Source organism: Danio rerio, chromosome 19 (genome assembly GCF_052040795.2).
Source record: "Danio rerio strain M-AB ecotype USA chromosome 19, GRCz13ab, whole genome shotgun sequence".
NCBI lineage: Eukaryota > Metazoa > Chordata > Actinopteri > Cypriniformes > Danionidae > Danio > Danio rerio.
Window position 1 is genome coordinate 44,432,680 of NC_141039.2, and position 13,681 is coordinate 44,446,360.

At 37.1% G+C, this 13,681-nt stretch overlaps 1 protein-coding gene across 13 annotated transcripts in view; it reads right to left on the minus strand.

Moving 5' to 3' along the window:
- The window catches only part of trioa (trio Rho guanine nucleotide exchange factor a), a 573,337-nt gene that overhangs the window by 129,870 nt on the left and 429,786 nt on the right, over positions 1 to 13,681 (minus strand). For 12 of the 13 annotated variants that reach the window (XR_015515963.2, XR_015515967.2, XR_015515966.2 and 9 more), the window contains 2 exon segments: positions 9,147 to 9,221; positions 2,864 to 2,978 (listed from right to left, as the gene is read on the minus strand). The exons of the other annotated variant lie outside the window; for it this stretch is intronic. Coding sequence is in view for 6 of the 12 variants with exons in the window: in XM_087294511.2 (XP_087150637.2) it covers positions 2,864 to 2,978; positions 9,147 to 9,221 (190 nt within the window). In the remaining 6 variants the exon portion in view is untranslated. 13 annotated transcript variants of the gene reach the window in all.

Consider the following 13,681-nt stretch of genomic DNA (forward strand, 5'->3'; position numbering starts at 1 on the left):
ACCCCTTCTCTCTCTCTCCATCTCTCGGTCTCTCTGTGTATCTCTCCATCTGTATCTCTCTCTCTCTCTCTCTCTCTGTATCTCTCCATCTGTATCTTTGCATTTACATTTAGTCAATTACATTAGCAGGAAAAGCATGGATGGAAAAAGTCAAAAATGTTCTTAATTGTTTCTTACCGTTAATAAAATCAAGGGTGTTGATAACTTAAAATTCTAAGTGACATATAGAAAAGAAATATATATACAACAAAATACATGTATAGAATAGAATAGAAACACATTATCATAATTAAAATAAACAAGCAATATTTTTTATTGTATTTATTTACACTTAATTATTTTATTTTTTCTAACTTCATTTTAATTAATTTATTTTAATGAATAGTTCATCGCAGAACAAATAATTGCTAATTTTGTAATAAAAGTGCTATTAAACCTTCTGAAAGGAATTAAAGACCCTATACAGTATAAGAACACACACACTCTCTCTCTCGGGATTTGCTCTGTAGCTCTTCTTCTGTGGTGGTTTGTCTGTGTGTGGGTGCAGGGGACAGAGTTTGAGTGTGAGGATGATGATGAGGAGGAGGAAGAGTGGTTGGCAGGGGCTGAACTGCGGCAGGTTCTCCATCGTGCCCACGCTGCCTTTCCCACCAACCACTCTTCCCATCGCGCCCTACTGCCTTTTTCTGAGATCCACATCTCCGTTTCTCTTTCCCTCCCTCACAGCCACTCATTGCAGTGTGTGTGTGTGTGTGTGTGTGTGTGTGTATACATATACATATATTCACATATACATGAACACACATGTATGTATATATGGGCTGCACGGTGGCACAGTGGGTAGCACGTTAAGCTCACAGCAAGAAGGTCACTGGTTCGAGCCTCGACTGGGTCAGTTGGTATCTCTGTGTAGGATTTGCATTCTCCTCATGTTGGCGTGGGTTTCCTTCGGGTGCTCTGGTTTCCCCCACAATCCCAAGACATGCGGTACAAATGAATTGGGTAGGCTAAATTGTTTGTAGTGTATGTGTGTGAATGAGTGTGTATAGATGTTTCCCAGTGATAGGTAGCAGCTGAAAGGGCATCCGCAGCATAAAAACCTATTCTGGATAAGTTGGCGGTTCATTCCACTGTATATATACATGTGTATATATATATTATTGGTGGGAAGTTATCTACTTTATTGTGCGATTAAAAAAATATATCGCCGGTAATCTATTCTCAAAGTGGGTTTGGGAGCTGGGTCTGGTTCCGCAAGCGATGATGATTTTTACCTTGATATTTTAGCGTGGATGTATACCTGACCTGTGAGCCGTCTGACAAAAAAAAGGTGATTTTTCTGAATCAAATCAGCTGGTTCCTCGACTCTACTTGCAGTTCAGCAGTTTCACTTTAATTCATGAACAATTCATTCATCCCCCGTGACAAACTGGTGTATTAAACACAAATAGGAAGTAAGGACTGGTGAGAGTGTATTTGAATTTAATAACGCACGCCAAATGGAAAGAAAAAAACTTCCACATTTAGCGATGCATGTGTGTGTGTTTGTGTCTAATACACAAACTGTATGTGTGAGTACTACAATTATGTCACTAATATCTGCATACTTCACATCTTAATTCTATTTCTGTTTGGTTCAGTTATGACTTCAGTCGGATTAAGGTCATCAAAAATCACTGTTTGGAGCTTATGTAGGCCTACAGTGCAAAATTAATCTTTAACTGAGTAAACAGTTAGTAAACACAAGTACATCTTGTTGAACATCATTTATTTTCATCACCAATTATCATAGTAGAACAGTTTCTCAAGCAGTTTGTGATGCATTTTGGAAACAGGAGATGTGCCCCTGGTCTAATGCGCCACCTGGCTTGAAAAACCTGTATTTAAAGACTTATGATTAGGGTAGCCCCATGTTCTAAATGCCTTCAGAAGAATTCAAATAAACCATTTTAATCTTGATTAATCTAAATAAAAAATAAATAAATCTATGCCCACCTATATATATATATATATATATATATATATATATATATATATATATATATATATATATATATATATATATATATATATATATAATTATTAATTCATTTATTTTATTTTCGGCTTCAACAGACTTATAATTATGCACATTTCATTTTAATAATTCAGTTCAATTCAATTTCAAGGCAATAAGTTTACACACTTTTTCAATGAATCCCTTACAATTAATTGCTTTACGGTATATACACATATATACATACATACACATATATAATACTTTCATTATCATTTGTATGTAAAAGTATGTGTCTGGGACAGGTAAAAATATACAACTGACAGAATAGGGCAAGATAAAAAGCTTTAATGTGACCTTTACGCAAGAAAAAAATTGTATCTATAAAATGTTATAAAAGAAAATCAACCTTTTAAAAGTGTGTATAAGTTGTAGAAACACACAGAGGAAGGTCACAGTGTGCTCTCTGAAACTGCGCTATTACCAGAGTTACGACCTTCATGCTTCAACTAATGGACGCTAAAAGCAAACATGTTTACAGAGAACAGCTGCTTAGCAGAGCCGTTTAGAGGACCTGAACTGAAATGTGGACTTGGCCTGCCTCGTATGGTTTTATCGGCACCAACAGAAGATGGCATATGAAGAGACACAGCATCCGCTAGTTCACAGGTGAATTACAGATCAATGCGCCAACACAAAACATCCCAGCAGGAAAACTGGCACAATCCTCCACACACAATCCTGTTACTTCTGTTCTTTTATTTAACTTCAGAGTTGGAAAAGATAGTGATGGAGGGAAAAGCGGCCAATAAAAGCGCAGCAGGTGCATCCTGGGATGTTTTTCAAGCACAGTGAAAGAGTCAATACCTTGGGATGCCGGCGAGGTAGGCGATGAGTCTGCGGAGATCCTCGTGTCGTATTCGGTCATGGTTGGTTCGTGATGGGAATGTTAAAACTGGACCGCCACGCTTGTCTCTGCCCCCTGGAGAAAGAAAACAGCAATGATTAGAATCATGAAGGCGACTAGAAACAATAACACTTTATTTTAAAGTACAATTCACTATTAACAGACCATCAGACTTTTAGCTCAATAAACTCCCATTTTACTGTTTATTATTAGTTATAAGGATAGTAGTTGGGTTTATTTATTAGAATGTAGAATAAGATCATGCAGAATATATACTTTTTAAGTAAGGGATAAAGTATATCAAACTTCCTTAAAGGCAAGTCATTTCACACAGCAGCCCTTTTTAAAACACCTCTCGGGCAGTATTTTTGGGCATTCTGTTTGAATAGGGGAACATGAAATTCTCTAAAACTGTTTCTCAAGTGTAAGATTACATTTTATATCGGGAATCACCAATAAAATTAGACAACGACTGTCTCTTTAGTTTCATTTCTAAACATTTGATTCACACAAAATCTGAAGACTCATGTCTGGTCCAAGCCTCTCCTCCGTAGAATCGCCCTTCTATTTCGATTGGCTCCTTAACTAGAAGGCGGGGCTTCATTCGCCATATTGACTGTTACACTTTTCCCTATTTAAAACCAAGCAAGTGACACATCTTGTGTATTCTATTCACCTTATTCTTTTCGTTCAAGCGGTCGCAGCCATTTAAAAGTTTTTAGCTTCAGACTTCCGGTCTCATTCACTTCCATTCACTTTCATGCTGCTGAATGTTGCAAACTGACATTTTCTTATTATATGATTCTGCTTTGTTTGTATAATCATGCAGACACTTGTTTGTAGAGCGAGTAATTTGACTGTTTGCTGCAGTGTATGATTTCTAGTTATTTCTCGCATAGAGAGCTGAATGGGAAGTTCTAAAACAATCGCAAAAACGAGCACACTTCCGCATTGAAAAATAAGGTCAATAAGGTCAATAGTCTTTGGGTATACCCAGGAGGCTGTTATAAAGCAGAATAAAGCCTGACAGGTTTATCAGGCGGCCCAAAGTGAAGCAAAGCACTGTCCAGGGCTCATACACAATTTTTACTACTATAATTTCAATACTTTTCCAGGACTTTCAAGTCAATTTTCATGACCTAATGTTGCATGTAATGTCTACGTATACATACTTAACAACAAGAAAAACAATGCATGTTCATAGTTATTACAGCATATCATGAAACGAGCAATATGTCAGAGTCTGGGTTAGAACCTGGGTCTCCGGCATGAGATGTTGATCTCAAACCCACTGAGCCAAATAGGCGTTGAAGAACCCAAACCACAAAAAGGAACTTTCTTCTTAGGAGGAATTTATTGATGGCACAAAATAGGGCAAAAAAACTCAGGATCAGTAACTGCTCAAAAATAAACCAAAAAACATAGGTCAGAAAAACTTGGCAAAAGAGATTATCTTTCAAATGTAAGAACTCACAGAGGGCGACAGGCTACGGTCCGCAATAACCAAGCAAAGAACTACTGAACTGAGGCTACTTAAATACAAACAACTAAACAAGGCACATGAGAAATCAATAACGGTGATTACAAAAAAAAAAAAAAAAAAGAATGAAATCAGGACATCTAGTGGTAAGGAAAAAACATAAGGAAAAAAAAATAACATGGGGCAAAAACCTGACACAACAATCTATTTAGTTTAAATTAATCTTTATATTTACGTAAAATGTATTTAGATAATGCTTACGCAACACTAATAATGCGAGAGCATGAATTTGGCCATGGACAGAAAATAACTAACGACAACTACCCCATGTCAAAGTATACAGATATTTGTCAAACTAATTTCCATGACTTTTCCCAAAACTTTGTGGGTTTTTCAGTTTTCCAAAACTTTTCCAGGCCTGGAAAATGCCATGTCAAAATTTCATGACTTTTAAAGGTTTTTCATGTGAACCCTGACTTCCATATGAACTCTGACTGACATACAAGACTGAAAGACTGAGAAAACAACCGATCCTGGATGTAGTTTATCCCGCTTAACAGGCAGCTTGCCACAAAACATACAAATTACACAAAACATTGTTCAATGTTTAGTTCTTTAATTATATACAAAGCTGACCAAAAAAAAAAAAAAACTAACCTGCACATTATTCAGTCACAAGATGGCGATAAACAGTAAAAAACGCAAAGCTGACTGAAACAAATTTCGTATTACGAAAACGTATTAGCCTACTCAATCACAAGATGGTCCCAAAGACTCAAAAACAGTTAAAAATAAATAAATAAATAAATAAATAAATAAATAAATAAACTTGGGTGACAGACAAGCTGATACATATGAATGTGAATGCAAGTAAATTAATTTAATCGATGGTTAATGTGATTCGAAGTTCCAGAATGAGTCTTGTGTTATTCGGCGGTTCTTATCTCGAAATAACATACCTTAAAAAGTTGCAACTGACCAATCAGAAAAGAGTTTTCAAGAGAGCCATGTAATAAGTTTATATTCTAATAAAAGGCAGGTAATAAGCAACTAGTTAATAGTAAAAAAAAAGGTATTTCTGTGTTAATCTGTGTTAGCACAATAACAATAAATAAAAACAAAATCATTTTCATTTATTTATTTATTTTTATAATACCTCTTCACAACCTCTATTTTTCTCATCGTCTTAAATGGTTCGTTTAAAGATCCGTTGACTGGTCAGATGACACACAGTCTGTTGTCACTGGTCGACCATTCAGAAAGTGGCAGAACCCAAATAGTTGGGATGCACTAAACTGATAGTTTTGGGATGAAACCAAATAAGGCATCTAGAAGTTACATATTTTATAACAAAATAGGTTCAGCTTTTTTTAAATAATTCTTGTTTCCTTATATCATACACAAAAGTGATTAAAGATACTTTGAATTATTTATAATTACTGTGAAAAGTTCTATTACAAATAAGCTGGGATCAATGTGTATTTTATAAAGCTTTTGGTATGTAATTTCTTTATTAAACTATGTCAGAGCAGATGCCATGCAAAAACAACATATGGCCTCAACAAAAACTGGTCTAAAAGGGCAGGAAGGGCAGTCCGTTCAATATGCTCAACACAGCCTCACTTTTAGCCTAAATATTAGTCTAAGGACGATATATAGATGCTATGAATTGCAAAAAAATTCATAATCTACTTGTTGACATTATTATGAGGTCAATCATTACCACAATATTCTCATTACCATTAAATCAAGTCAATGTTCTTCAGTGCAGTGCTTTAAGTGCAAGCTGAATGATGAATTCAATGCAGAGATGATTCCAGATGAGACTGTTACATGACTTATCATAAGGTAGCGTCTCTGTAAAGTGGTGTGAATGACTCAGCTTTTGTTCACTTCTCAAGTGATCAAACACTTCAAATAAGTGCCTCTGAAATTCTTCAGTTTGCAAGCATGCTGAGGAATAAACTGTATAAAGCTAACTTTTAGATCAGGAATTTAGATTAGATTTCAACCAATTGAGTTTTTTGCAACCAATTTTTGACCAACTGTTCAGGTTGACTGATGTATTATAGGACATGCGTGTATGATGGCTACTCATCCGTATGAAGACACAGCCTTTGTTTCTGAGTCATTTCAGAGCTCGTCTGTCAGTGGTACAAGTAAAAGAGCCAAACAGAAGTTCAGTGGATGAGTGAGGACGACACTTTTTTTTCAGTCTATGGCCACAGTCAGGACTGTGATGGTGACACACCAACTTAAAATACCCTGTGTTACGGAAATATCCTGTAAAAGCTATTTTGGCTCATTGCGAATCAAGAGTAAGGAATACTTTTTTTCTAGCTACTAAATGAAGCACTAAAATTATTTATATTAAAAAACAAATAAAAATAATAAAGTCCAAAGTGCTTTGAAATGCATTTCTTGATGTAATCTCAACTGAAGCATTAAGACAAAGCTGGACATATGGTAGCTCCTCCCCTTTATTAATAAAACAGTCAATAGCATTTAATTTTTATCCCAGCTCTGCCAGTAAAAGTGGTTGAGCTCAAGTGCATGAAATGGAAAGCCAATAAGAGGAAGGAGGCGGGGCATGTTAGATATCAGACAGCATTTGATTGGTCAAAAGATTTGAAAACATTGTGATAGTTTAAAAAAACATTTAGGCAGAAGTACACAAATAGCAAGCTTTGAATGTTTATATCAGGTCTTCTAAATCTTCTAAATGCCAATTGCGTTGCTGCTTTTGAGCAAATTAGCCTATAGATATCCTTAATACCAACATATTGACGGTAACATCGCAAAAAATAATAAATAAATAAAAACCTTTATTTTAATTTCACGGGACCTTCAAATGAACTAAAATAGGTTATTCTCTAAATCATTTTCTTGTAGGTTTTTTTTTTGTGCAATTAAAGTCAGCATTATTACGTCCCATTCACACAAGGTGTCAGCGTCAACACTTCCCATTCAATTTGAATGGGTGACCTCAAGGATTGCCAAACTGAATTGTGCAATCGTCTGTGCTGCTTCAGCAGCGTTGTTTGCTACAAAAGTTGGGAATTTTGCTACATTTTCAAGCACCAACGAAAGTGTCAGCCAATCATATTGATTTATGCAAATACCCTTAGCTCAGACAGTAGCAGATTGCTAACTAATTTAATTAGCTGATGCTGCTATGACGATCACGCCCTCCGTCAAGCCTGGTTTATACTTCAGTGTCGAGTGATCAGCATAACCCACCGTGTTGTATTTCTTCACTGGTGTTTTGTTTTTTCTGAACACTACCTTATTGTAGAAGTAGCTCAAACTTGCTCACTTTGAGGCGGAAACCGGCCGACGTGCAACAACTTTAATCATAAGGTAAACACAAGACAACAGTTTCCACCTTGAGCTCCTTCACAGAACTCGACACTTGTAAACACTCGTTCAGCTCTCGGTCCTGCCCACACTCGCCAGAGGTACCAAGCCGACCAATCACAGAGCTTGCACTACACGTCGATGCGATGTGGTTAAATTTTTTGAGAGATGCGCGTTGGCGACGGCCACAGCAAAGACTATGCATCCATGCGAAGCCTGTGCAGAAGTATGAATCAGCTTTCAAGCATTGACGCCGAAGCCCCATGTGAATGGGGCATTAGCCCTTCTGAATTATTAGCCTCCCCTGTATATTTTCCCACAGTTTCTGTTTAACAAAAAGATTTAACACATTCTTAAACATGAGTTTTAATAACTTATATTTAATACCTGATTTCCTTTATCTTTACCCTGACGATAATATTTTACAAGATATTTTTCAAGATACTAGTTTTCAGCTTAGTGACATTTAAAGGCTCAACTAGGTTAATAACGTAAGTTAGGGTAATTAGGAAAGACACTGTATAATAATGGTTTGTTCTGTAGACAATCGAAAAAATATATAGCTTAAGAGGGCAAATAATATTGACCTTAAAATGTTTTTAAACAAATTAAAAACTGCTTTTATTCTAGCCAAAATAAAACAATAAAGACTTTCTTCAGAAGATAAAATATTATCAGACATACTGTGAAAATTTGCTTGCTCTGTTAAACATAATTTGGAAAATATTTAAAATGTTAGTTTAACTCCAACTGTACAGTATATATATATATATATATATAGACATATGTCTCGTTGTATCTATATTTATTACTTAACACTTCTCACGATTAACTTGTTAAATCTGAGATGGAAAGCAGCTTCCATTCTGTTCTGTTGGAATATTCTGTTTACCTTTAACTAGTCATTTTTATTAAGCTACTATAAAAAATATACTTCTTTTTGTGCAATTTGTGCAGATTTTTCTTTTGAAAACATGTCACAAGAACTAGACCAGTGGTTCCCAAACTTTTTTCACCAAGTACCACCTCCGAAAAAAACCTGTTTCTCCAAGTACCACCATAATAACCGGTCAACATTGGGTAGCAAAAATACAGGATACACCTCCAACAACCATTACAAATATGGGGAGGAAATCAGCTTCAAATCATATAACACATAACATACATTAGAAAATTGAAAATAAAATAAAAGGTTCAGCCTAATAAAATCTATTTACTGATCACGTTGGTGTCATCGTACACAATACAGGGTTAAAAGTGTATTAATTTCTTTACTTTAATTATTCAGTGATTCCACCACATACCACTAGAAGGAAGCCTGCGTACCACAGTTTGAGAACCACTGCACTAGACCATATAAAAAGACATTTCTGAATAAAAACATGAGGTTCTACCAATAAACACACCTGATAAGAAGGCCACTTTTTCTTTTAAAATGGGCAACACCTCCATCGCCTTCATTTCTTCATTCCTGCGAAATCCTGAAAAGTGAAAAAACAGAAAACTATTTAGACATAATAGAAAAATAGATTTCTGTCACACATAGCTCAAACTAAACCAAACATTTATTTCGAAAGGTTGTCAAGAAGATCTTTAAAGAGCCTGTGAAGTGCTTTGAAATTAGCATTTTTATTCAATGCTTGATGTAATCTTAACCGAAGAGAGGGTTGGACATAGTGTAGCTCCTCCCCCTTTTTTTTTATAAAACAGCCAATAGCTTTTTGTTCTATCACTGCACTGCCAGTGAGAGTGGATGATCTCAAGCACATCAAGTGTGAAGCGTCTTGAAGGGGGCGGGGCATGTCAGATATTAGAGCTATTGATTGGTCAAGATTTGTAAAAAAAACAGAAGTATGAGGTGACGTGAATAAAACTGTTGATTAATTTAGGTGAAAGATACAATCTAGCGTTACATGCTTGTATCAGGTTTATTTCTTCTAAACGCAAACTGTGTCACTATTTCGGAGCACACTATCTTATAGACATCCTAAAAACTAACAATACTGATAATAACATGTAAAAAGCTTTATTTTAATTTCATGGGAGCTTTAAAATGCTCATGAAGTGCTCTGGAGTTAATGTTACCACAAAGCAAGACAACAGATTGTAAAAACACAACTAGCATCATCCATAATTTGCTAAATTCCATGACTATAATTCACTTTTACGAAATGAATTCCATTTTAGCACTCAATTCGGAGATTCCGTCTGCATGCAAATCACAGGACCCTGTTTAAAGCCTCTAAATATAAATTCAACATGGCTTTATGTGAATGTAAAGACAGTCCATGCAGATCGTGGTTTGTTCTGTTGTTGGCATGAGCAGATCCCGCCTCAAGCACTGGCCCTTATTCAAAAGCTTCGCATGAGATCAGCAGCAACCTGGATGAAGCGTCACTTCTGTTCGATTGTTTTTATGATTCACAGGTTTGAGTCGACTGTGTTTGGGGAGTCTGTGCCAAAGTGAAGTTAGTCATGCATAGCCAGGAGACACACTTCGGTCTATCAGAGCGCCTAGACTGACAATACCAAAAGCGCAACAATGCATCCTTTTCGGATTTCCGGGTTTCTCAATAGCGAAAGTTGTCATAGTTGGTAAACGTAGAGCACAGTGAATGAGAGAGTACAACAAAATCATTTATAACAATTTTATTACTTGCGGAAATAATAAAAGAAAAACTTGACAATGGTGTTATCAAGACTTTCAGAAAAAAGGAAAGAAATAATGTGAGACTGATAACGGCAGCCAGTAGGCTTGGGCAATGTCGACCAATTAGGCATTGTATGATGTCTAAAATGAAACATCATGATGGGCGATGGCAACATCGTCGTAGGCAGCGCTGAATTATTTTTTTTTTATGAATAATGAATTAATTTATAACAAATATATTATCTGTAGCCTACCGTTAGGGCTGCGCAATTCATCGAAAATCCGATTTCGCTGTTTGGCTTCAAACGATTATAAAAAACCATTAATCGAGATAAACAATTATTGCATCATATACTGCCCCTTTCCAGTTGTATGTATTTGTTGCTCTTAAAAGCGCGAAAGACTGCGTGCTTCTGTGCGTGTGGCATGCACACACAGTCAGAAGCATGCGGTCAATATTCGGCCTCATTCACAAACTGAAACAAGCAGAGCGCACACATCTGAAGTCATCTTAACGCGTGCGCTTTAATGGTCAAATAGGTGTTAAAACGCGGTGTTTAGTGATTATTCATATTAACCCTCATTTGTGTAATAAACAAATGAGTTGAGAATCAAAAGTGAGAATAGAAACCATTAAAGTGACAGTGCGGAATATCCCTACTGCCGCCTGTTTTATCATTCATCAAAAAACAAAAGGAGAAAATCCCTCACTGCTCTTGACTGAAGGACTTTAAGACGCTTAAAGCACAGATTGTTTTATATTTTTATTCTATTTTATTTATTTCTCTTTCATTTCAACTTATTTCTGAACATAATTGTTTCACTGTGATTGAAAGTAAACTCTATTTCACTCTCTCTCATTCTTTCTCTCTCTCACTGTGGCCCATTTGACCTGCTGGCGTGACTTTTCCACTCCTCTCCGCATTCCTGCGGCTGTAAAGTGAGAGCCACAGGGCCCGACCAGATTTCTTGCGGCGCGGGAATAAACTTTCGAATAAAGCGTGGGAGCGGTCGGTAACTCTGGTGTAATTTGAACAGGAGCGGGCAATCTAACAATATTGCTCCCGAGCAAGCAAGCAAGCGTGTGTGTGTGTGTGTGTGTGTTTATGTGTGTGAATGAGAGAATGATGCTGTGTCTCGCTTGTTTGGTGCTGTCTATGTGTGTGTGTGTGTGTGTGTGTGTGTGTGTGTGTGTGTGTGTGTGTGTGTGTGTGTGTGTGTGTGTGTGTGTGTGTGTGTGTGTGTGTGTGGAAATATAAATTGAAACCCCTCAAATATAAAATAAAACTGTGTATGGAAAGAATCGTCAATGCACCGTGATATCGAATTGAACCGAATAGATGGCATGATAATCATAACCAAACTGAACCGTGAGACCAGTGGATCACACCTCTAGTTTTTACTATAGATTTTAAAATGATACTAATCTAAAAATGTAAATTGTAAAAAGAATCGGAGGGCATTAGTGAAGCTCGCCTACATAATTCTGAAAGAAATCCTCAAGTGTAAGAATATAACTTCCAGAGCAGGACAAATGCTCAAAGACTCGCTAGTAAAGCATCATGGGCATGGATGGTTCAGTTGAGACATGCTGTCTTTAATTCCACTCCTACCATCACTCTATCCCAGAGCTGCTAATGGAGCATGAAATATGGCCGATCTCTCCCACACACAGCTGAGAGATGGAGAGATGATGTCATTTCAGCAGTTTCCTGCAATCTTTCCCTGTGGAGTCTCAGCGCCGCTCGCTGTTCAAATGAACACCTTTCTCTCGGTCATTCTGCTCATTCCCTCCCCGTCTCATTTTTCCCCCTTCATACATCCCACTGGAAGGTTTGTTTTTCCACTGCTGCTACTGTGCACATCAGATCACGTGCCCTGATGAAAGCATGGAACCTTCCAAAGAATATTTACAGCATTTTGAAGGAGCGGGTCATTAAAAATACACACTGTCATCAATTATTCACACTTCTGTCTTTCTAAACCTTTCCTCTGGGGATGAAGTTATTTATATCAGAATGTCCATGCTGCTCTTTTTCATAAATTAAAGTGAAAGGTGACGTCCTCATTCAAGAAACATTTTCAGTAAACCATGTTTTTTTTTAAGCTTGGTTTAAAGAGCCCCTTTTTAAAAGGTCATGTTTTGTGGGTCTCCTGATATGCATGGAAGGTCAAAAACACTTTTCTTGTCTTATAATCTGCATTTATTTTTACCAAATTATCGAAAACGACTCCCATATAATCCGCTCAGCCATTTATTTGTTCCCAAACCCCTCCTTAGCGTGATGCTAACCTGCTGATTGGTTCGATGACCCAGTAAATGGGTGGGGCTTGAGTTTTGTATCGACATCATGTCAACACGGCTAAAGATTTGTTACTCACGATTCATTTGAACCACTCTGAGTCAACTCTTTTATAGATGAATCAAATTGGGTTGGGGGGAATGTCCTCAAGCCAGGATTCGAACTCGGGACGCCCTGAAGTGCCTCTGCACCATAGGTCAGCGCTTCAACCACTAGGCTATTAATAACCACATATTAATATAGATATTATTATAACTTTTATCTTTAAAACAATCTATTAGTTTTTATTATTTATAAATATTTAAGGTCATAATTGTTGTTAAATCTGAATTACTGAATTTGTCTTAGGGTGCTTTCACACCTAGCCTTTTGTTTAGGAACCTGTCTTGTTTGCTCAGTTAGCGCTGTTCGTTTGGCATATTTGAATCCAGCAATGGCGCTCGGATCCACGCCAAAATAATTGCTCCGAGATTTCTTATATGAGGTGGTCTCGGCTCGGAGTGAAACGAACTCTGGAGCGGATCGATTGTAGTAAGAAAGCAATACGATTTGAGCCCTGTTATATCACAGTGTTTTATGGATATGTAAAAGGCATAAGGCTATATGAAGAGAGAATTATGAGTAGGGTGGGAGGTCATTCAACAGACATCCCAAGTCTCCCTCCCGGTCCTCAAATACGTCGCACACCCTTCTCACCCCTCCCCACCGCATCCCTCCTCGCTCTTCAGACACGTCGCGAACACCCTGTCAAACACCACCAAACCACCACCTCTGCAAAATAAACCGTGAAACTTTGACCAATGTGAAGAGAGTTTACTCACACGTGACTTGTTTTAGCTCTTTTGGTCCGTTTAGAAACTTTGCAATGTGAAAGCGAACCGCACCAAGAACAAAGAGCAACACTGTAACAAATTTAATCCCTGTTTCGGAACAACTGAATCAATTCACAGGTGTGAAAGCACCCTTAAGTCGCCTTTCCACTGCAAAC